The 24,691-nt window shown below is 41.1% G+C and overlaps 1 protein-coding gene across 41 annotated transcripts in view; it reads left to right on the top strand.

Annotated features, from left to right (window-relative positions):
- The window catches only part of SORBS1 (sorbin and SH3 domain containing 1), a 176,765-nt gene that overhangs the window by 118,876 nt on the left and 33,198 nt on the right, over positions 1-24,691 (top strand). For 23 of the 41 annotated variants that reach the window (XM_075505037.1, XM_075505036.1, XM_075505044.1 and 20 more), the window contains 10 exons: positions 1,411-1,558; positions 6,717-6,746; positions 10,420-10,595; positions 11,402-11,465; positions 12,611-12,685; positions 13,022-13,084; positions 17,106-17,153; positions 17,268-17,397; positions 19,394-19,508; positions 22,805-22,888. In XM_075505037.1, the coding sequence (XP_075361152.1) occupies positions 1,411-1,558; positions 6,717-6,746; positions 10,420-10,595; positions 11,402-11,465; positions 12,611-12,685; positions 13,022-13,084; positions 17,106-17,153; positions 17,268-17,397; positions 19,394-19,508; positions 22,805-22,888 (933 nt within the window). The remainder of the gene's footprint in view (positions 1-1,410; positions 1,559-6,716; positions 6,747-10,419; positions 10,596-11,401; positions 11,466-12,610; positions 12,686-13,021; positions 13,085-17,105; positions 17,154-17,267; positions 17,398-19,393; positions 19,509-22,804; positions 22,889-24,691) is intronic. The other 18 variants (XM_075505048.1, XM_075505071.1, XM_075505076.1 and 15 more) reach the window with 4 other exon arrangements.

The raw sequence follows: 24,691 nt of genomic DNA, 5'->3' as shown, positions 1-24,691 counted from the left end.
GGACATCTATTTCTGAAGGCCATTGATTCTTTTCTGTCCTTATGAAATGTCTATGGCCTGAGCAGATGCTGCTTGGAGCAAGATCACCTCTAGCCAGCAGAACAGGATTGTTCTTCCCTCTTTCCCTTCTAGGTTGGAGAGACTGTAGATGCTTGTTCTGACTATGGCCAATTCTCACTGTGATTTATCTCTGAGCTCTGGTGCCAGGCCTCACTCTGGCCCCTGTTCAGCCCCCTGCCTGATCCTGTAAGTCCTTTCCCCTAACGCTGGTGGGTAAGAAGGGCACTGAGTTGCACTTGGCCAGAAAAGCCAGGAGTAGAGATTCTTCTGGATCAATATTCTGTGCATATTCAGGTTTTTTTTAACAGCAATGAAAATCCCCCTGAATGCTCAGCTCCATTTTACAGATCAGTGGCCTGCAGCATTTCAGTCTGATAGTGGAGTAGCAGGAGTGCAGAAGTCTGGTACGCTGTTCCATACTCTCTTTGTTTGGATGCTCATTCCCCATTAACAGTAATTGTGTGTCCAAATTTCTTAAGAAGCTTTGAAAAAATCACAGCCTAAACTGGCACACAGTCTTAGTCATCTTCCCTTCTTTATCTTTTCCCCTTACCAACAAAAGCCCAGTATCACTGGACTGAGATTTTTCAAAGATGAACTAGTTTTTAAAGTCTCCCTGCTGACACAGCCTGTATTTCTACAGAATAACCAGAGCTGTGGTGATACCACAGATGGGTTTGAAATAAGCAAATAATGGAGCTGGATGCTTTGGGAGAGCAAGAGCAGTTTGCTATCTGTGCTCCAGTGGCAAAGCCATGTTGAGTATCTTCCTTGCTAGAGTCCTACTTTTTACCCTCTGTCAGTTTTGGGGATTTTTTTATTTCATTATTTTAACCAGGTAGGTGTCACACTGTCTCCTGAGTGATGGTGCTAACCTTATTCCTTAGACCTTCCTTACCAAACCAGCTGCAGTGATGTTTCACTCCAGAATTGCATGAGTGTTGCATGTCTGACTTCTTGCTATGAAAGGAATACTTTTAAAACAAATGTTTGTGTGTGTACGTATCAGGGGAAAGATGTCTGCGTATTCCCCGCCCCCAACCAGATTTGCTGATTTCTGGCACCCTGTGTGTGCTCCAGAGAGTCTGCCAGATGAATTTAGTGCCTCCTTCTGGGGTTGGAGTTGTGAAACCCAACACCAAATATAGTATGCCTTAGCAAACTAATTGCATTAACAATGAGCAGGGTACGTACAAGGAGCAGGGTAACACTCATGCTTATGCCTTTTTTACTAAAATTTGCTGTGATTATGCTTCTCATTCAGCTTAAAGTTGGTTCCCCCCCCCCCCAGATTTTCCCAGTGTAGCAGCCATGTGCATGCTGCTAATGATGTGTTGCTCTCCTTTTCAGGACCCAGGTCCTGTGCTAAACGAAGTGCCCCACCCTGGCACTGGCACTGACTATCCAACCTCCTTCACTTCAATCAACAAGTCTTCCTCTGCCTATCCCTCTACCACAATCGTCAATCCCACTATTGTCCTCTTGCAGCACAATCGAGGTAAGGAAACTTGCATATAGATATTTGTGGCTCAAACTGAGCAACCTATTATGCTACAAGGAACTGGAGAATGTGTGTGCCGTGGACAATTAAGTCCAGACTACTAAGAGCTAACAAAGCTGCTTCCAGAAAGTTGTAGTGACTGGAGCATACAACAGGCAAGTAAGGGGTTAGAGGCATGGGACAATGCCTACTTTTTCTAACTAAAACCTGTGGATCAGAAGCCACTCTGAGGTTGGGGGAGAGGCTTATAACTGGGCTATGGACATATGAATAAGTTATTGCAGGGTAACAGTTTATCCCCCACCAGGTGTCCTGTCATGGTGGAAAAGGGTGTATGCTCGTATCTATCTGTCAGTAGAAGCAAGGTAGCTTGAGGTAGGTTCTTCCTCACTGGAAGAGGAGGGGATATGTTACTTCTCAGCTACTGCAGTGTGAAAGCAGCCATATTTTCAGTTACTGTGGGAGAGATTTGACCTCTGAATTCTCAGCAGAATTTACCCAATAGTAAATGATCCGTTTGCCCATGAGTTTGAACTTGGCAATTTGTTCCTCTATCCATACCTGGATCAACTCAGACTCATACTGCAGTAGTCCATGAGCTCTGGGTTTGCATATGAACAAAACAACCTTGTTTGAGCACTCCCATGTTTACTAATCTAAGCCTTTCTCTGCCTCACAGCAGCTCCCTCTCAATGGCTAGTTGCATCTCTTTACCTCTGGCATTAGAAGGAAACTTTGCTTCTCCTTTTTAGTTCTCCTGATGGCTGGCATTACCCCAGCCTCCCAGTTCATTGAGCATCACTAAAGACTGTACCTTATAAAGGGCCATACAGATGCAGTCCAATTTGTCTTGGTTTCCAGTGGACTTAGGAAACTCCAGGACAGGCAGATTTCAGTCTACAATGCTATGACTTACCTTTTGCAAAGAAGAAAAAAATTAAGTCAGAAAATAGGGGCAAGGCCTGCACTCCTCATATTGTAGTCATTCTAATTACAGGTGTGCATTGATGTGCTCCTTTGCAGCCCCTCATGTATTTTTTTTCAGTGCCTTTTTAAAACAGACTTCAGTCTTTGATCCTGAAGATAGTGTCCTCACTGTAGCCCAGCTGATTATAGGGGTAATGAGTGGGTTATCTCTCCCTTTTTGCCCACATCTGAAGCAGCTTTGCTTATGTGCTTCTCAATGAGGGTGTCTGGATTCCTCAACTGCTTCAAGAGGAGAAAATATTATTTGAGGCAGCTTTTTTTATCTCAGAGCTTTTTGTTTACTTTCTAGAGGTGGGATACTCTTTTGATTAGTTTTCACATTAAATCTGGAGCATTTCAGTGTGTACCACACAAGGATATTTTCTCTCCGTAGATTTTAAGAGCATGAGAGACAAATCTGTATAATATGATGATTCACACACACTGGCTCTGAGACAACTGATGTCAAATTGTTCTGTTTACTAATTACCTTCACAGTTAACAATTTGTCCTGTCTGAATATGTCTTGCCTCTGACCATTAGCACTCATGATACTATATCCTGACAGATTGAAGAGCCATCTCTCATCACATTTTTGTTGACTGTGATATAGATCATGGCCTGATAAGCAACTTGATCCTATCTGTGAAGTATCTCTTCTAATACGTGTTTTTCAGTCTTTATTAGTCTTGTAATTTGCAAGAATCATATTGAACTGGTCTGACAAGGCATCTTAGTCATAAATCTGTATTGACTGACATTGCATGTGTCATACTATGTATTTATTAGTAAAATCCCATATAAGTCATTACAATATTTTTTCCTGGCAGCATTGTTGAGTTGACAGACAGATGTCCCAGCCATTACACTAATGCTTTTCGAAGGTTGTCACAACATTCGCTTTCCTCCTTGTCCTGTGGAGTTTCCTTTGTATTCCAAGACATACTGAGGATGAATGTTAATGGTCCAATGAGCTGCTCTCTCCATAACCGCTCTCTTTAGAGCAGAAAACTGCTCTAAAACACTTCAGTTACAGTTTATACAAATGTGCTAATTTTCAAGCATCTGATCTCAGTTGTTGTCGTTCAGCATAGTCCTTAGTTACTGTTGAAGTGGAAAGTATTTCTCCATCAGGCAGTAGGATGTCAGACTTCCCCCCCCCCCCCCCCCCCATGCAGAATGAAAGTAGCAATCGTAGCAATTGGATGTGTCATCTTTTCTGTCCTCTTATAAACAGTTCCACTGTGCCTATTTGGTAAAAGAACAAGATCATTGCTAGGTTTCTGTTTATTGTTCATGTACCTTCAAACCTATTTTGGAGTCTCTGGGACATTTTGTTAATTCTTTTACTTCCATTGTCATTTTCTTTCACTTCCCAGCCTATGTTACCTACTCATAGGTATACATTTTCTTAGTTTTCCATCTTTTTATGTGTTGAGGGTTTCTTACAGTTTCTTATGCTTCCATTCCTGTCTAGGCTTTATCCCAGCATAGCATTAAGATTTCTTTTTGCTAACTTAGTGTTTTTAAATTGTTCTCAGATCTTGATTATCTATTACATTTCTGTCCTGGCTGACATGATTTATATTTGGTTTCATCTTTATGGACCTTATCTATTCAAAACTGGTTTGGTCTCACGGCATATAACAAATTGTTACTAGGTTATGATCCACCTTCCCCTGAATGGTTAATTATGTGTTGTGCTGAAATCAATTCCTTCATGTCAAGGTGAGGTTTAATATAAATTCCTCGTGTGCTATGAAATACCCTCTGAATTAGAAATTTCAAGGTCATTTTAATGCTGGCAGTCTGAGATCTCCAGTAGTTTAGTTAGTCTTCCAGGTGGATACTGTGGCTTTCTTTCTCCTCAGTGAATTAGTGATTGCTTTTTAAGGAGCTGGTTATATTATTCTCTGGAGTGACTGTTGTAGCAGACGTCACCTACTGTCCTATTTTATGCTTTATCTGCTAGTTCATTAATCTGTAAGCATGTAAGACCCTTTGATTTGGAGCTATCAGAGACTTAGAAACAGGTAATGGCATTTGAAGCACAGAAACTACACTATATCCTTTTTTAGTTTGCTTGATCTTACTCAGTAAGTTGTGATGAGAGATGTCAGAATTTTTTCTACTGGATTTCAGTAATACCAACTGAATAAGATTTATGCTTATAAACAAGTCATTTCAGATCCTCTTGTTCATTCCTAGCACCAAGGTAAGAATTTTTTCCCTTCATACCTGTTGGTGTCTTGATTAATTTTCTTTTTGACATCTTTATTTTGCACTAAACATGTACTCAATTACTTGCGTCCTCTTCCACTTTTGTTACTGGTTTCAAGTCTTAGTCTCCTCCAGTGCTCCCTCCTCTGGGGACTCTGAAGGCATCTATAATCATTCCTTCACTCTTGCCAGCAGTTGTATTTCTCTGCTCAACAGTTTCTCTGAGAAGCCTACAAGTTTTTTGGCCTTTGCTTACAGTCCCAGAACACAAGATCAAGGGTGAAAGCTTTAGTTAGCTGGTGTGTGCCTGGGGCTGCAAACTGGCTCTGGTCAGGCAGGAGAGTGAAATAGCAGACACCACCTGCTCCTTCCACTTCTATCCATGAGCAGCTCTCTTTCCTGCTCAGAGACATTAAGTGAAAAGGAAACCTCCTCTTCATGTAAAAAGTACATTTTTTTTTTCTCATGAAAAGTCTATTCATCCATGATATTCTCTCCCCTGTGGAAGAAGAGATAGGAAAGATCTCTCAAGCATCGACTTTTTAAACCACGTTTTTGTCAGGAGACCTTAGTGGTGGAACACAATTCTCCTCAGTGAAGGTGATGGCTGAAGCTGAGACCATCCTCACTCACATCTTTTCTCCTTTCTCATAATACAGCAGCCTACTCCTGATGGCCTGCTTAGGAGAGTGAACCCTGCAGCAGGTGGTTCCCATCTACTTTTCAGGTTCAGATTGCTAACCCTTCCTTTTACCCGTTGTACACAGGGGTTTGTTTCATATGTTGGCAGCTATCATGTGAGCATAATGCACACAAGGGGCTTGCCATCGGTGGCTAGCAGAGCAGAAGTGCTGGGGTTAAAGAACAAAGTTCATAGGTGTTGGTGAGGAAGCTGCACTTAGTAAGGAGAAATATCAGTCTCCCTTGCTGAGATGATCCACTTAGTACAAATATTTAGTGAAGGTGGGTTCTGCTAGCGAACAGCATACACCTGGAGGATTGTTACCTGCTGCAGACTTGCTTGGCAAGTGTCCCACGCCACCCCAAAGCACAGTTATTTCCTGGGCAGTCATTGCATGGCATGGTTTACTATGAATATATAACAGGTGTGATTAATATATTAAAGTTTTGAAATCTTTGCATTAACAATATGAACTTTCAAGAGTGTTTGTATTTTGTATGTCAGTAAAATAGTTTATTCTTTTCAAATGGCTTTCATGCTTTAAATGAAAGGATTAATTGCTAGGGAGTAGAAAGAGCAGAGAACAGAGAGCTAAGAATTCTTGGTTTATTCCCAGCCTTGACTTGGGCAAGTCATTTGGAAAGCAGCTGTGAGCATCAACTTTAGGGTGGAGGGTGGTCAAGCACGCTGGAAGATACCACAAATGTCCCAGTATGGGAACCCAGTAATGAAAAGCCCTAAACCGAGGGGACCATTCTGAGAATCAAAGCCTTAACCAAGCTGTGTCTGTGCGCAAATCACTTAATCTGTGGCTCAGTAGTATGTGATGAGACTCAGCAAGCACCAACAGTGACTTGATCCTTTCCTATATCCCTTTGAAATGCTACAGCATTATTGTTCAAAATGTACTTCATGCTAATGGTAACAGAGTTAGTTGTCAAGTTGTTTGACTCTGTGAATCTTTACTCTTTTTCAAATTTTCTCCTGTGCAACTTTTTTCATTCTCCGATGTTAAGAAAAAAAAAAAATTAAAAATAAAGCTCTTTGCAATGTATCAGTCACTGCATTATGATATTTATATTATTCCACGAGGCTGCTGTGTGGAGAAGGGACTGTGGGCTGTCACTTTGGCAGGGTATTTGAAAACAGATTCTCTCCAGCAGCTGCTGCCATTCTGTCTACAGCGTATTTCTTGCCTGTCAGAAATGCAGCACCAGAGCACTTGCTGTTTATGTCTCACCCATTTGTTCTGTATTTCTTTTTGTTTTGTTTCTTCCTTTACCACAGAACAGCAAAAAAGGCTTAGTAGCCTGGCAGGTATGATGTGAAAGGTCTGCTACCCCCCAACTGCTGCCTCTGCTGGAGCAAAGCTGCTGCTTTATTAGCTTGTGGAGTACCTTTAGCAAACACACTTCTCGGGAACTGCAAAGGAATTAGTATAAATATTTGTTCTGGCTTAGCCCAGGTCACTGAATGTTTGATTTCCATGTTTTCTCCAACCGCTACCTGTGTGGCCACATGTTAATATACCAAAACCCTAAATTACTCATCTGTTCCTCCTAAGTCATAAAATTTACATACAGTTTTGATTGTTCTAGTTGACTTTTGGGGCTGCCTTTTGGAGCCTTTAGGTTTATTCCCTTGGGGCATATTCTGAAGTTTCTCTGCACAGAGTTAGTCTTGCTTTTGGTGATGGGAGAGGAAGAGAAATAAAAATCAGTATTTACATGACTCCAAGAACAGTAGTATTTGTGCCAGATGTCAAGAAATAGATGATAAAATTTTAGTGTGCAAGTATGCACGTGTGCTGCCACCCTTCTCTCCCGGGGCAGCTCTCTGCTCTTGCAACCGGTGTGAGAGTCTCTCCTTGAAAGAAGAGCAAGTTGTTTTCCTGGCCACCTTTCCCTCCCCACACCCCAAATAGAATTAGCTCAGTCTGCAGTGGGAGTTATAGGAACAGCGCATTATGCACCACTTACCCATATTATTATTATTTTTGCTTATGGCCATGGCAGGGTAAATGGAGAGGTGGGAGAGAAGAGAGTCACAGAGAGTGCCTAAGCACTTTAAATATCAGAAGTAGAAACACAGGGAAGCCAATACTGTGTGCTCTTGCTCTGCTGCGTGGGCCCTGGACTAGTGGAGTGTGTCCCATGAGGACAGCATCTGCCCATGAGGCAGCTGCTGACCTGGTCCTTCAGCTGCAATCCATCCACCAGGTTCCTTCGGCTGCGACACCAGCCTGGCCCTCCTCTCTGCTGCCACCCTGCTGAGGTGACAGGCTGCATAACAGCTTACACTGGTTTCTCTCAGCTCCTTCCCTTAGTGTAGGTGTTGTCTCATCAGACACTACTCAGCTGCGAGTTTAACACTTGCCTACAAGTCCGGACAGAGGTTTCCTGTTGGTTTTCCCTTTCGCAAGGTGTTTCCCTTCATTATCAGGAACTCTTTTGTTCTCTGAACTAGAGATAGCCACAGAACAGTTTGTTACAGCCCAAACGATCCTCTGTCTGGAAGAGTGAAGTACGTTGTGGCACAGCTGGGTCTGCACCTGCGCTCAGTGTACCAGAACAACCACAGAAGGCTGCTGGCTGCCACCTCTCCCCCTGCTTTTTATGTCCTCTTGGTCACAGCAGTAAAACTCTCTTGCTGTGCGACACCATATGTTGCTGCTGCTCTTGCAAAAGGATGGCTCAGGTGCCATGGAGTGTGCTGACTGGTGCAATCTGGTTATTTGGGTGATTAGGCACCAGATTTGGCTCTCTGATTTTTAAATACTTCAGAGCCTGGTATATAGCTCTAGAAACTCTTTTGAAATCATTGGAGCTGCATGGCAAATAAGTCAATGTGTAGTTGAAGTTTAGCCATTATTCTCCAAGCTGTAGGGTATTGTAGGAAATCTGTGATGAAAGATATCTGCTTTAGTTCCTCCCTCTGCAAAGACACCCGTGCAGCAGGTGTCTGTGTTTGCAGCATCAGCTGAGCAACCAAACAGGACCAGCAGTTAAGCTGGTCCTCTTGGTGGAGTCCTGTGGACCTAGGAAGGACTTACCTGGCAGGGTGCACAAGGAGGGCTTGCCTTAACACAACTCGTGCTGTCAGACATGAGGCTGTCAGGCCTTTCCTGTCTCCAGGGTTGTCAGCAACCCAGCACCTTCAACCAGTTCTAAGTGCACTCCAAAAAATATTTTTGAAAGCTCCTTCAAAATACATTTAACTGGTAGATTTTCAGATTCACAATCAGATTGTGATACGTTTACCCTGTTTTTTACATCTATATTAGGTATTTTGAATATTATCATCATAGTTTCAGATGGGGTCTACCTGGCAAACAGCCAACCACTTTTCCAGTGCAGGGAGCTAGGGAATCAAAGAGAAATAATATATATTTACCAGTGCTGTTAGAGAAGGACTTTGTGACCTTCTCTGGCATTTAATTCTTTAGCCTGCAGAAAATAATTACTTTTCTAGACCAGAAGCTCAGGACTTGTAACATCAGCAGTGACAATGATAAGTAATGGAGGAAAGCTGTGACCTTTCCTAAAGTTTGCATCCTCTCCACATCCTCATCCCCATCCAAAAACCCGCTTCCTTTTGGTCTTCAAGATCATGGAAGAATGGTCTACTTTCAGTTGCTCTTTCCATGCTCTGTTCCTAGAGGCTTAGTAAGGAGTTTAGTAATGGAAATGGACCAAATACTTCCTACAAAATGGAGAGCCCTGTACACCAGGGACGCGAAAGGACCAAAACACAGTGCACACGCATTCACAGGGAAGGGAAATAGGATGAAAATGCTAAACAAGGATTTAATAGATGCTTTGCCCCATTTTGAACATTTATAAACATTATTTCATTTTTTCTTAAAGAGGAGGAAGACTTAAAGTTTGATGTCATTTCAAACCAACCACTGAAACACAAATCCTTCATGTACTGAGTTTCGCAGGGCAGAATTGTGTTTGCTCAAGATACCAACAGACCAATGCTTTGTTATGCACGAGCCTTTCCTCTGCTAACTGCCCCTCAGATTTCTGCACATTTAATGGCTTTGGGCAGTATGGTGATATGCATGTGAATAAAAGTATCTATCTTTCTCTCTCTCTTCGGTGCATGCGGTGATGTAAAAAGGATAGGACTTGGCAAAGTCTTGATGAGGCAGACTGTAAAATCACAGATGTTTCCTCTCCAGAAAATCCACATAGAAAAAGTCCTCAGCAGAGCCTAAGGGTTGCTGTGCTGCAGCTCTCCAGAGCATAGCAGAGCTTCAGAGCAACCTGAACTCCCTTGGTTCCTTGGCCAGCAGTGGTGGTGGTGTCTGCTGCTACGTGTGGGTGTCAGCCAGGCAGCGTCAAGGAATTCCAGGTGGAAGCAAGGCAGTCTGGAGCAATTAGTTGTTTCCCCCATCTTTACGCAGACTCATGTGCAAGAGGAATCATATGTATGCTTAAACAACAGTGCAATTTGTTGTTTACAAACTCTGGTTAGGGCACAGAGATGAATTGGAAGCATCATAATACTGACTGTAACGAATGGGATTGTCAGGCAGGTGAGTGCAAGCTGTTGAAAAGTAGTGCCCCACTACCGCATAGGATGCTCCATTAGATTGAAATCACCACCAGAAAAAGCTGTCTAGGAGACTGTATTACTGATGCTTTTTGATGAAGAATGAGATTGCAGAGTTGCTAATTAGTAAAAAAGACACAAAAAAACAACCCCCAAACAGTCCTCGAAACCAAAATTTTCTGTTGTCTTACATGACAGCTGAGACTGTCCTGAGATGTGTGAAGGTAGCTACCTGAGAGATGCTAGCCTGCTTTTGCTGGCATCAAACGTTTTCTTGGTAGGTTTTCTTCAGTCCAGATGCTAGCCACAGCTAGCAGTGACACAGTCTGTCTCATCAACTACTTGCTAGGATTTTTGCCTTAACAGAGTGGAATATGGTGATGTGGTGAAATGCTGGGATGAGATAAGAATCCCCCATTGTCATTTCCAGATTCAGTGCCAGACAGACAAGTTTCTGATAAAGTTGATTCAGCAGTCATACGGGACAAGCCGGTTCAGGAGACAGTGCCAAGTGAGAAGAAGGCAATGGAGGAGAAGAGAAGCATTGGCAGGAGCCCTCAGCACATGGCTGATACTTCCGTTGATGATATTGGCATTCCACTGAGGGTAAGACAACACTGAGCATGTGGTTGATGCACAAAACCTGGGCCAGATTCTGCCTACCTTAGGACTCAGGGAATTCACTAAAGCTCTAGAGACTGTAGATATTTAAGGGAAGAGAGAATTCTAGTTGAATTCAATGAGAATCCAATGTATTTTATTATGAACGCTTCCATTTGCTATCAGTGACCTGTTTCAGCTGCCTCGGGGGGGGGGGAAATTAATATCTCTTTTCATCATATTTGAGAATACTGTTTTCTGCTCTTCTGTTTCATTCACAGCTAGCAGTTAAGGGAGAGTTTTGTCTCATTTTAACCATCTTAAAGGCAGATATCTCTTTTATACAACATGTGTTTAAGTTCATTCAGTGTTCAGGGGAAATTATAATGAAAATAATTACTAACTTATTCTTACAACTAGTGTCTGGAGTGACTTGAACACTAAATGTTTCTAACTGTCCATTTAATACTTAGGAAATTGGTACATATGACTAAAATAGGCAAGGTGTCTACTTTTAGATGTCAAATCAGATTAATATGCAAAACCTTCCACACAATCTACAGTTCTACACAGGTTACAACCTACCCCTGCAGAGCTTGTGCATTATTAGTAACTTGAGTGAAGCCTGTAGCTTCATTACAAAAGAGATTATATATCTGAGTGAAATCACTCATATTACAAAGTATTAATTTCATATAGCCTTCATAAAAGAGTGTAAACCTTCTTCATTGCTGGAAGATTCATAAGAACTTTGAAAGGCTTGTAGAATTTATGGTTGTGATTATTTATGTGTATATTTATTTTTCCAATAGAATACAGACAGATCGAAGGACTGGTACAAGACAATGTTCAAACAGATTCACAAGCTAAATAGAGGTACTGTAACACAGATGTTTTTTATTTACTTTAAAAGACCACCTTGATAACATTTTGTTTCATTCATGTGAAAAATTGTACTGGACGTTAAATAAAAGCATTTTATGTTAACTGGTGTTTGCTCTGCACCACAGAACTCAACCAATGTATTTGAAAACTCTGAAGTCAAAGGTGAGAGAACAGTGCAGTCCAAAGAAAGGTCTAAGTTGTTTTGAAAGGTGAACTGCAGTGCCCTCATGAAATCAAGAGTACTATTTGAGATCAGAAAGCTGCTAATAATTCCATACTTAGTGAAAATAGATCCCTGAACTGCAGTTTTAGCAGCTAACCCCACCCACCCACACTTTTAAAGGATAGTAGGTTATCACTGAAACTGCTCTTTGCATAAGAGAAAACTTTTTACATTGTAAAGCTTTAGTACCTGCATAACAAAGCTTGATTTGAAGCTCACTGAAACCAATGGAAAGGTTTCCATTGATTTTTGGTGAGTTCAGAATCTGAACTCTGCTTTTTCAAAACTTCAAATTTTCTCCTTTCAAAACGTAAAATGGTGGTGAGCACTTGCAGACTTTGTAGTGGTGCACTCTCAGGGGATCCCCTACTTTGGGGCACGTCTGTGCCTGGCTGCTGATACATTCATGTTCTTTTTTCTGTGTGAGAAATGGCTGCAGTAGCATTTGCAAACTGGACATTCTGAACAGCCTGACATGCAGGCAAACGCAATTCAGAACTGCGCTTATATAATAAAACATAGAGCATGCAAAACTGGAGCTGTATTTGCTGCCGCAGGTGCTGTCATGATGAGCTTTATGCATAGATAGATGCTGTGTTGTATTGGATGGAATGAGAAAGAGTTGAACTGTTTCCTAATCCCAGTGCTCCTAACAGAGGTTCTTCAGCTCAGCCAGAGCCCACGCTTCAGAAGGCAGGGAATGAGTTCAGTCCCCTCAGCTTCCAGGATCTCTTGCAGGGCCCAGGCATGTAAGGCAGCAATGGGCAAAGAGGCATCTAGGTTGTGTCAGGCTAGAACATCAGCATGAGAGGGACTTCTCTGCAGTCAGCTTGTATGGATTCTTGTCTCGCCCTTCTTCCCCTTTAAATCTGTCCTTTCTGTTCTTTTTTGCAAATCATGTTCCTCTCCTCAGACACTCCTGAAGAAAACCCTTATTGCCCTACCTACATATTTCCTGAACTTCCTGAAATCCAGCAAAAAACTGAAGGTACCAGAAGTTTAGTCAGAGTATCTGTTGTCTTGTGCTTTGAGTTAACTGTACTATAGCACCCTAATAGTAACTAGATTCAGGTTCTAGATTTCCGTTACCCATATGTTACACTGGCTGGAAATTCAGTTATGCCCAGTATGCCTTCTTGTGTGATGCATAAAATAACTAAATCTTTGCTAATCCATTAATCTCTTGTTTAAAGTATGGTGCCATTTACTGTAGTATTATTAAAGTAGGCAATAAAATCATATGGTGATAGGAAATTGGGGGATGAAGCAGAACCTCCACTTCACTGTGGATAGTCTCAAAATCCACTGCTTTTCTCTGCTGCAGAAGACAATCCTTATTCTCCTACATACCAGTTTCCTGCGTCTACTCCTAGTCCTATCTCTGAAGGTAATAATAAAGGACCATATATATTTTTTTGCACAAATGCTGCCTTATCCATTTATTTTCTTCCTGGAGTTTTTTCTACTTGCTGAGCATTATGCTGCCTCATAATGATTTGCTGCACTCTAAGCATTGCCTTGACTGTATGATGCCTTTTTGGCTTTGCAGTGCTCCTCTGGCTTTGTAACTAGTATTTGACTAATGCTACAGATTTGGGGTTTGCTTGGTTTTATGCGCTTATCAGTTGTATTTAGCCATATGCGTGCAGTGATTATTTAACACGCCTAGAATGCTGACTTACATGTAAAGATGTGGTTTAACTGAGATTTCTCCCACCCCCCTTTCTGGATCAATACATTTCTTTAATTATTTACTTCTGGTTTTGAATATTAACACAGTATTAGGGCCAGACCCAAAATGCCACTGAAGTCTATTGGTAAAAAGGCTGCTTGCTTCAGTGGGTTTTGGATCAGTCCCTCAATGTAGCCTTTTAAAATAAATATAACTTGGTAACACAGGTTCAGGGCTGGCCTTAGGTGCACTTGGCATATCTAGGCAAGGACAGAGTTTGACAGTCTCATCAGCACATCTTGCAACTTGAAATAACACTGTCTTTACCTTATCCTCTTCATGTGCTCAGCAGATTCCTCTAAACTTCATGTACAAACCAGAATCCTTTGCAGTCATGTTTCAGGCATAGTGATATAGCATCTATTGCAGTGATAATCATGTAACTGTGTGCGTACGCATGAAAGCACTTATATATGAGAAACACTGGAATCCGCTGCACACATTGGACATACAGACATTTCCTGATTGGGAAATTGTTGGTGACAGCCTTGGTGACTTGGTGCTTTGGTATCACTTCATCATGCAATTTAGGAACTTGCCTACTTAGCCAGTGCCTCAAGCCAACCCTGGTGAGACTATTAATTAACCATTTCATTCAATGTTTATATTAAACATCTGGTGGGTACTGTGTAAGAAGAAAGCATACAATACGGGTTCTAGCTGAGATGTTCAAAGAGGACTAGGAGATGTAAGGTGCATTTCACTGTTAAAATTAATGTGGACTAGTGTCATACAGGTATCTAAGATACTTGCTCATTTCTTGGTGAAACCTGTAGGTGAAGAGTCCTGTCTTGCAAATCATAATGCAGTGTAAATTATTTTCTGTTGGCAGAATGGTGTGTCGGTATGGATGAGAGAGAAACAAAGAGTCTCAGTAACTAATTGATAAAGGATTTTTAGAGAGATTCAATTTTCTTGTTCATAATGAAGTTTGAAAATCCATTTTGCTTTTGTCTGAACTAACATAGTTTGCAAAACCAATTATGATAATATATTAAGAGTCTGGTTTCCCATAAATGTTCCCTATGCACTTACAAATGTGCATATGAAAGTAATTTGTTGGTTTAGGTAGTTGAAATCTTATTGGACCAAACACTTGCTTTTTATTCTCAATACGTTGGGAAATGTTTCTCTAATATTTGCTTGGATTCTTTCCTTGATAAGGAACCCGGAATATCTGATGGTGTAGATGGGTTGGAGGGTATGTTTCATGTTTAGAAAACATTTCAAAGTTATATACTCAATGGCAAAGTGTTTAAACAGAGATAGGTTGAAGCTTGAGTTTCATACAATCAGTGTCAGAGTTTTTTGCTTTGGATTGATGCATGTGATCTCCTAGAAATACCAAGATTTGGGCTCCCCTCTAAAATACCTTTAGACTCTCTAGAAACGTAGAGAATATGGTCAACCCATGAAAAAAAGAAAACCTGCAGATTCTCTAGGAATTACAGGGGAACAGCCTCTTCTCGCTAAAGGAATTAGATTTCGAAACTACAAACTAGTGATACCCTGCTCCATTAAGGAGGGTCCCACAGACAGAATGCAGCTCTGAGAGCCAGGAGATCTTGTTTTAATGCTCATCTCTGATTTACTGTTTAATCTTTATCAAGTCATTCCAGATTTCTGTGTTTCAGTATTCCTTGCTGTAAAAAGGGAAGAAAGGTAGATACTCTTCTTCATAAGATACTTGAAGAGACAAAACATACCTGTTCTCCTTATTATTGTACATATTAGAATATTAGCAATTAGCAAATAGCGCTTATCTGATGTGAATTTTTTATTGTATGGTTTTCCTGTCTGAATGATGAGCTATAATGAATATTGGTATTTCTCTTCAAGTAAGTAAATCAGTTTTTTCATTGATCACCAGCACTAAATAAGAATATGAGAGGTGAATGACTGTGAGGATAGTTTTAGACATTTGTTCATCTGTATTTGTAGGGACCCAGAGTTTTGTGATTTACCAAGTATTTTGCTATCTGAATAAATGCAACTTTTATATAGGAATACCAGTCTATTTTGTCAACAATTCAGTGTAATTACATTAAATAAATAAATATTTGTTTTCTGACATTTAGGTTTAAAATATGGGAATTGGCCTGAAAATTGACCTTTGCTATTTTTTAACCCGAAGGTTATGATAAGCACACCAGAGTCAATAACCATCTGTTTGGAACTTAAACCTTCTAATTCATTCACCGAGGGAACTCAGCAGAGAGACTAAAAGTTAAGATGTCTTTGAGCCTTCCTGAAAGGCTTGATTAAGGCTTGAGTGCAATTTCAGGTCAGCTGTGTTAGCCAGATTGTTTTTTCCAGCAGATGAGATTGGCTGTAGCAGCTGGTTGATGTCCTCCTTGAGAGAAGATCTGGAAATTGTTTCAATCTGTTGGTCGGCATCACTGAATTCACATAACAGTTTTTTAGTATGTTCTTTTCTTACCTAGCTTATTCTAGCTTCATCTATTTTGTTTTTCTGTCTTTTTATCTCTGTCACTTTTAGTGGTTTCTTCACAGAGGTATTAGTAATACCTTTGCTCACGGTTCTCTTTGCAGTCATTGCATTGTACCAGCATTTTGCCTTGGAAGTGCTGTAGATGTCTCATATGCACATCCCTGCAAGTTTGAACCCTCATCAGCAGAGAAAGGTCATGGGCCTGTGGGTCCAGTTTCCAGGTCTGATCCCAACTCCCCCTGCTACTACCTGCAATTCATTGAGGATTCATTCCAATGCCTGTTGAAGATGGTGGAGATACTGCTAGGTTTTTGATCAAGTCAAAGTCTTTCTGGCCATCACCCTTAGAATGGGGGGTGGTAATGCTGCCATCCTCCCACCTTCTTTTTGGGCACATCTGCCTTGCGCACTACAGTACCATGTTATCTTTGAATAATGCAGTATGTGATTCCACGGCCAAAGGCAGCAATTGTGTCCTGGGAAAGACCTTGCTGTGTTGATGCAGTGTAACGCTTTCACTGTCAAAGACAGAAGGTTGTTCAGCTTGGGGGCCAGACCGCACCACTCAGTTACGCTGATGTCATTGCTAGCTCTTTTAGAGCTGCTTGAATATCTCTATTGCATTCTATAGACATGTCATTCCTATTTAAAAAGTAAGCTCTTCAGAACAAGGACAGTCTCTTGGTGGAAGTATACATGTGTGTCTCGTGCCAGGAACGTTATCTGCCCTGAAAAGATGATACGAGTCAGTGAACATACTTCAACTTGGTGTGAGAGGAGGATGTCCCAGCGATTATCATATGTGATTGGGGCAGGACTCCTCAGCTCTATTACTGTGTCTAGCACCTAGTGAGTTATTTAGGCATGTACCTCGGCTTTTAGATCCTCTATTTATCTTTCAGCTTTTGATAAAGTGGATCTAATAACCCTTGCTGTAGAGGAGTTTTGTGATAAAAAGTGACTGTTTTCTAAAGTGCTTTGAGAGCCTGGAGAAACGTATTAGTGTAAGTAGTAAATTAATATTTATATCTAATCTAGGAATTATATTTAAATGCAATTTAAACCTCAGTGGGATTTTCTTTTTTAGGATCCTCTCCCTGTGGTAAGTATTGGGCATATCACTCAAATTATGGCCAATGAATTAGTAGAAGAAATGAGGAGAGTCTCTGGTGCTTCTTCTTTGGGGCTTTTTCAGCTCACTTGCAAAATGCTTTTGTTTTTCAGATGAAGATTCTGATTCATACTCTCCTCGTTATTCGTATTCTGAGGACAGTAAGTAATTCACATTTCTTGTGTAATCTATCAAATAGAAAGGACATGTAAAGCACGTATGTATTTGCCTCCTGTCCAGTTCACCGATATTCCTATATTTGACTTATCCTACAGGCAGAACCCAGCTTTCAGTTCCCCGCTCCAAGAGTGAGACGGACAATATTGATTCAGAGAAAGTTGTTAAGAGGTCTGCCACTTTGCCACTGCCAAACCGTACTTCATCGCTGAAATCAAGCCCAGAAAGGTGACCTGAACTAAGATGTATTTGGATCAGTACTGGAAGAATCTCTGAAAGCTGTGAATGGGAAGGGAACAAAGTTGGAAGCTTTAAGTCCACAACTCCAATTAAATTTTTTTGGGGAAGTGGACAGGTAGTTTTGACTCTGACTGTTCTACTAGGCAGCAGTGAACTCCTTCATTGTCACAGCCCAGTCCCCCATTTTGTCTGTCATTTTTGACCAGGCATGACACAGTCTGTTGCATAGTTTCCTGCCTGGGTGAGGAGTGTTTCCCTGGGTGTCGTGCCTATACAGTGCCTACCACAAAGACACAGTGGAAGCTCTTGGCTCAGTGTGACACTGTAAAGGTACCTTAGAATACAAGCAAGTAGCAATAATTGTGGAGAAGCAAAATCTGGATTTGTGTTGAGCCTTGGTAAAAGTTTTGTTACATCTTCCATCTCTGAGGAGTCCCACCCATATGAACTTGGTCAGAAGTAGATTCTAGTTAGCAGTGTCATTTCTGCTCTTTCAAGATGACTACTTCCCTCCTGGTTTTTTGCTTTGTTTATTACCATGTATTTTAAACCTCTTTATAACAATAATGAGTATGTTTACCAAGTGAAGGGAAAGCAGAATCAGTAATGAATATTTTATGTCCTGCTGAATTCTCCCATCTCTTGAACTGCTCCTCCCTCCCTCGCCAATTTTCACATGCTCTTAATGTTTTTCACTTGCTGCCTCAAATGAGCAATGCCATAATTTGAGATTGCTAATTCAGTGAGTATCTCAGGCCACCGGATCAGGAGACAAAGTCTGCTGATAGAACGTGTCTTCCTGATGCAGGAATTGAAGGCATAGTACGTTGGCCCTCTGAGAAAACTCTTGCAAGTGAAAGCATTACAATAATTAGTGCTTCCTATTATCTAGTGATAAAATCTAATGTTTCACTAGGGAGAAGTTTCTCTTGGGTTGGAATCTTAAGCAATCAAGTTTATTCTAGACAGCAAAGATCAACCTTGTTGAAATTTGTACACTGTTTGTAGGCCAGTCATTTTGGCTATCAACTTGCCTTACTTTAAAAAAAAAAAAAAATTAAGAATTTAAATTGGTTGTCTCTGTCTCACCTAAGCCAGTGGAGAGAGTTTGGGCAACTCAGTGGGTTGTTCCTATCCTAAACCAGGTCAGGAGGGTAAGTGGGAAGAAACCTGGAGCAGCAGTTTTGTTTAGACACCTCAATTTTGTTTGGTGAATGCTAGGTGAGATGAATCCACATACAATATTGCCCATCAAAGGGAACATATCAAGAGCAAGGTCAGAATTAGTTTACCAGCTTAGATGGCCTGATTTCTGGGCTTTTTTGGGAGCATTGGTTATTCTGCATGAGATGTTTGAATATATTACTTTTCAGAGGAGCTGGACATTGTAGGATACAGACCCTGAATGCTTTGTGACTACTGTTGTCTGAACTGTGCCAGTGTAGACACTGCACAAAACTATAGTGGTTTGGATATTCAATGGACTGTTCTTAGCCATCTTTAGATATACCAGTCTGAGATAATTCATTCATGTCTCTAGAAAAGACCCCCTCTTGGACCCCAGAGTGCCCCCAGAATCCAGAGCAGTAGTAGTCAGGTAATCAGTGATGTGGCTAAAATGAAGAAGTTTAGCAGAAGAGATTTAATCTGAGTTCTGCTCAAAGTTTGGACATGTTCATATTTGTGAGCTTAGTTGAAGCTCATCACTAAGCTATTTCCAATCAGGAAAGATACGGAAGTCTGGAAGTTTATTGAAAGTACTTGGAAGAAACCCTCTCTGCTCCAATGATTTCAGCAGCTGAGCTGTATCAAACTCTGCCTGCTATAGATAAACAAATATATGCCCAGAGCCCCAACTGAACTGTTCCTCTTGCAGCAGGCTTCTTTCCTAGATTAAAAAAAGTACCCTGATTAAACCACGATTAACAGGCAAAGGTGCCTGTCAAAAATAAGTGCTTGGGTTAATTGATCTTTCTTTCCTCAGGACTGACTGGGAGCCTCCAGACAAGAAGGTGGACACCAGAAAATACCGTGCAGAGCCCAGGAGCATTTATGACTATCAGCCAGGAAAGTCCTCGGTTCTGAACAATGAAAAGATGGTAATGTTTGTTTTATCCTAGTTTTTGGCTTTATCCTGTGATTGTAAAACACTCCCCAAGTGCTTGTCCCGTTCCATTTGGATAGGATTCCTTATGCTTACATTGCAGTGCTCGTGTGATGTATTTCCTGTATATTTTGTTTTGAAAACTGTTTTACATAACTTCCTAACATTTTTGTTTTCTATAAAGCAAGATCCAGGGGGATTGAGAGGCTTCTTTCCTTTTGAACGTGTTGTTTTCTGTGTTAAGTATGGATCGCTAACCCTAGTTTTTAATCCGTGTTTGACACTGTGACCTGTTCAGCAGCTGTTTTGCCAGCTGTACTTTTTCTAGGGCACAGAATTAGTTGATGCAGGAGGGTTGAAGACATTATGCAACAAAGCAGGCTGGTTCAGTTTCTATGTTCCTCTGATGCTTTAAACACTGAACAACTAATTTTTTGAGTGCCTGTAATGTGCCTCAGCAGATGCCTCTGAGGTGCATTAGGACATGGCCATCTCCCCTAGGCTGCTTTCTTCCTCAGCTGGATCTCACCACTTCTGTGGCAGGAGTGGCAGAACTGAATGTGAGCTGGCTCCCCAGCTACGCTGGTGTGTAACCTGGAGTATTAAGTGAGCTGTTACCAATTTCAGCTTGAATTAGTAATAATGCTGTGAATTGTGACAGCTAGGGGACATACAAAGGTCTCATTCTGCAGGCTTGGCTGAGAACACTTGGCAAGGGGCAGGACAGAGAGGTGGTGCTGAACTTTTCAGCCAGTCCTGCATAAATCACCACAGCTCACTTAAGGTGTCCTTCAGTGGTACAAGTGTGACACTGTAAGTGCTAGAAAATACTGAATGAGGTTACTAGTGAATAGCCAGTTTGGGACATAAAGATGTAATTGTTCTACGTAGGCATTAATTTGAGGGATTCAATTAGAAGCGCTAATTGCATGTGAGATTCCAAATGTAAACTGGACTTTGTGCCTTAACAGCTCAGGCATTGATCCATGCATGGAGTAGGTAAAAGAATGCTCCTGAAAAACCTGCCAAGGATTTTACACAAGAGTGAACAGCAATTTAAATCAATAGAAATGTAAGAATCAAGTCTGATCTGCGACCTGATGTTTCTCCTTAGTATTTTGGTGGGTTTTCTTTTTTCCTTCCAAGTACAATCAAGGTCCATCACTTTTTGAAGATCCTGCAACCAACTTCTTTTCACACCCGTGTCTCTTCAACAAAGACTTTGTCTCTTCAACATTGTCTTCTTTGTATCTTCAACATTGACTTCAACAAAGTTGCTCCTGATAGGAGCATGATCCTAGTGCCTATTGAAATGGGCGATGGATGATTCTTTCTTGATCCTACTGGGCGTTGGCTCAGCCCATTAGAGAAGTGCCAGTGAGGAGTGGTTTGAACGTGGCATGACAACTCCGTTCCTGCAGTCCATCCTGGAGCAAGATTTCTGCTGACTTAAGTGGCAATTTTGTCTCATGGTAAACAGCCCAGATTAAACCTTGTGGCAAAAGGCCTGCTTCATCTGTGTACTTAAGCCTTTGCACAAGGTCTGTCATCACCAGCGGCACTGTTTACATGTTCAGACTTCATCAGGTACTTAACTGAGCTGTTTAATGAGAGTCTAAAAGCCACAAGCAGGACCATCATCAGCATAATGGAGAAAAATTGTACAGACCTCTTCATAGACAAGAAGAATGTGATATCTGTGTTACTTCCAATGTTATTTTTTTAGATTTAATTTCAAGCCATAGATCACAGAAGAAGGAAGGTCTTGAAGTAGTGGCTTCATGGTCTCCATCAGTCTCATTAAATACAACAGTAATATAGTGGTTAGAGACTAGATCTTTCAAGGAGGCTGCAGGAGATTTGTGGATATCTCCTGGTAATCACACCCAGAGCTGTGACTATCAGAAGCCCAATCCAAAACCATTGCAGAGCAATGAAGAGCCTCCCGTTGACGTCAGTGGGCTTTTTTTTTTTTAATGTAAAGGCAGTTATATAACAAGATGAATACTTTTAGTTGGAGTGCTGTAAAGAAAAAAATGGAGATGTTGCTTCTATTTTGCCTTTTAAGGAATAGCCAAATCTCCCTCCAGGCCATCGGAGATCAAACATGATGTAACCATTTATCTTTCAGACTGAAGCATTGCCCCTCTTTCAGCATCAGTCCTGAGCTCTTGTCCTAGAGCTTTTTTTGTGATGCCTAATGGCTGTGGCAGAGTCTGGGACATCTATCAAAACCCAGCACTGTTGGGAACTTCCCCCTGCCTCAGTAACCCCATCACAGGACGATTTGCATCAGGACACTTTGTGTTGGCCCTCTGTGCATGTGTGTGGCTCATCGCTTGTAGTGATGGAGCACTTGGGATCACACTGACATATCAGGCATAATGTATTTATATTTTTAATGCACTGAGATCCATTATGTCTAAGACTAGGTACGCTGAAATGCAAGAGTTAGCTAGATGTCTTTTGGGGAGTGGCATCCTATAACCCTCAGCAATGGACTTAATATTCTCTTATCTCACCAGTAGTGTTTTTAAAGAGCTACAACTATTTCAACTTTTTTTGTTTCATTAAAACAGATTGTATGAACAAAAGGGAATTTTCTTTTCAACTGTACTGTTTTCTGTCCTGTCTGATTTTCCTTCGTTGTGGTTTTGTCTGATTCTCTAACATTTATTTGTGAAGAAACAAGTAATAGTGTCTCTCTATCCATCCCTTCAGAGATCTTTCAGGGATGCACTCTCTCCGGCTTGTGTCTCCTTTGATTTAGAAAACCACCTTTCACTCTCTTTGCAGTGTATAGAACAGGGTTTCTCACATATTCATGTGCTGTTAAAGATGCAGTATTTGATTCAGGTCTCACTGAATCTCTCTTTTTTTAACCAAATGAAGATTAAAAAAATTTTTTTAAGTACATGCAGCTTTGGGCTCAATGGAAGTGTCTCACAGTAGGACTGAGGGACTCGTTGACTCCCAGTTCTTCCATTGAGTCTCCCTGTGACTCTGGGCAAGCTGCATAATCTCTCTCTGTGTGGGTCTCCTGATCTGTAAAATGCAATTCATTCATATTCATGTTGCTCACAATGATACCATTAGGCTTAACTGATGTTTGCAAAGCAGTTCATGGCCTTTGTGAGAGAGGTGCTATAGAAATTCCAAATTATAAGGCTAAATATCTACATTTTAGGATGGAAACCATGGGATCTGCATCTCTAACAGTCCCTTTCCGTGTATTCTTTGCATAATGTTATCCTTCTCTTTCTTCCATTCCCCTATCACCAACTCCTTTAGAGTCGGGATATAAGCCCAGAAGAGATAGATTTAAAGAATGAACCTTGGTATAAATTCTTTTCGGAATTGGAGTTTGGGAAACCGGTAAGTTTGATAGTTGCGATGACCAACGAAGTCAACCTGCCTTCCCCCCCTCCCCCCCCCAATAATTGTCATATCTCTTTGCTAGGCCCTAAACGTGGAACAGCTGCCTTACTCATTTAAAAATGTGATTGTTCATAACATCATCCTGGTACTGATATAAAGCAGCTGTTCTGTGACCACTTTAAGTATTTTGAAGCCATTTACAAACATTCCCCACCTTCCAGCCATATGTATCAACAAGGCAATATTTTTTCACACACCATAGTTCAAACTGCATTTTTGTTGTTAATGTTAGAAGTAATGCCCTGTTCTCATTATTGAAAGTCCTTATTCAAAGCCCTTATTCTCCCTCTGCCTAACAAGATCTAGGATGGCTCATAGGTAGCTTTAAGTCAAGGAGAATCATTTATTCCTGGCCTTGGCTTATAAACTGTAGGTCAGTGATTTCCAGCTATCCATAAACAGATCGTGACCCTGTTTCCTGCTCATTTCCTTATGCATGTAGCTGCCCATTGCCTAAATGGGGTGCATCAGTCTGTGTTGAATAGCCCTTGCGATTCCCTGAAACCAAAGGAGTCTGAGAACAGTGTGCTTTCTTTTCAAACGGAGCTGTGTTGCTATGTGTGGGGAAAAAAAAAAAGCGTTGATTTCCCACTCCGGAAAAAGATGAAGCAAAGCTTAATTATTCAGTAGGACAAAGGACATTTTGATGGAGGGAACACATCAGTGGTCATGGCTACTGGAAAAAATGTGACTTTAAAGCTTTTTATGGCCTGGTTCTTACTGATTAAACACTATTAACTTCATTATCAAATACTGTTTAATAAGTTACTCTTACCACCAGAGGGTCAGTGTCAGCCTCTCACATCTATTCAAGTGTACTGGTTGTTTCTCCTTTCTCCTTGAGGTCAGTTGTCAAATGCCCATGCACACCATTTTTGAGTGCTGCTGAGATTTCCCTGCATGTACAACAAAACAGAAATACATTTTAAGGTTCAGTACTGGCTTCAAAGACAACTGCACATGGACACCAGAGAGCAGGTTTTCTTTAAATCTAGTCTTTGTTCTCACAGAAGCGACAAAATTCCTCTTCACAGAATGTAGCTGCCTGAGGTTGGGTGCCCAGTCTGATCACATCATAGAAATAGTGTAATTTTTGCTGAAAAACAAACATGTACAGCGGCTGGGTAGTCCATTCTGTCATAGAAAACTATGTTTTATAGCTATGGACCTTCCATCCTAAGCTAAAGAAGGAGCTTTAGCAGTGTTTGAGATGAGACCCCCTAACTTTTAGGCAGTAGAAGTGAGGTAAATCCCACCTCACTGAGGCTTTTAAGTGATGTCAGTATAAGGATTTAACCCTTCACAAGTTGTCATGGTTTAAGATTTCCACAAAGTGAGAAGATACCTGCTTCTCTTTGCTGCCGTGTAATTAATAGCCATGTGCTCTTGCAGTGAATGAAGGTTGTCATCTCTATGATCCTTTGAGTTAGTGTAAGTTAATGGAAAATGTGTCAGAGAAAGGAAAACATATATGCCCTTGGGCCTTTCTAGAAGGAGGGTATATCTGTTCCTTAGAAGTGTGTGTGCTTTTAGTCATGCAGCCTTGGCCTTACTTGAGAAGAGGGCATCTCAGGCTACACCAGCAATCCATCTCTCATTTGGCAGAGCATCTGTTCTGATGACAAGTTCCCCACCTTGCTCAGGGCACTGTTGTTAAGGGCTGCTTTCTTACAGCTTGACTTGAAATGATATCCCATGTCAACTTGCTCTAGCTCCAAAGTCATGCAACTATGCTCCCTG

The sequence above is a fragment of the Mycteria americana genome, chromosome 6 (assembly GCF_035582795.1).
Source record: "Mycteria americana isolate JAX WOST 10 ecotype Jacksonville Zoo and Gardens chromosome 6, USCA_MyAme_1.0, whole genome shotgun sequence".
In the NCBI taxonomy this organism is placed as follows: Eukaryota; Metazoa; Chordata; class Aves; order Ciconiiformes; family Ciconiidae; genus Mycteria; species Mycteria americana.
This window is presented reverse-complemented; position numbering and strand designations above follow the sequence as displayed.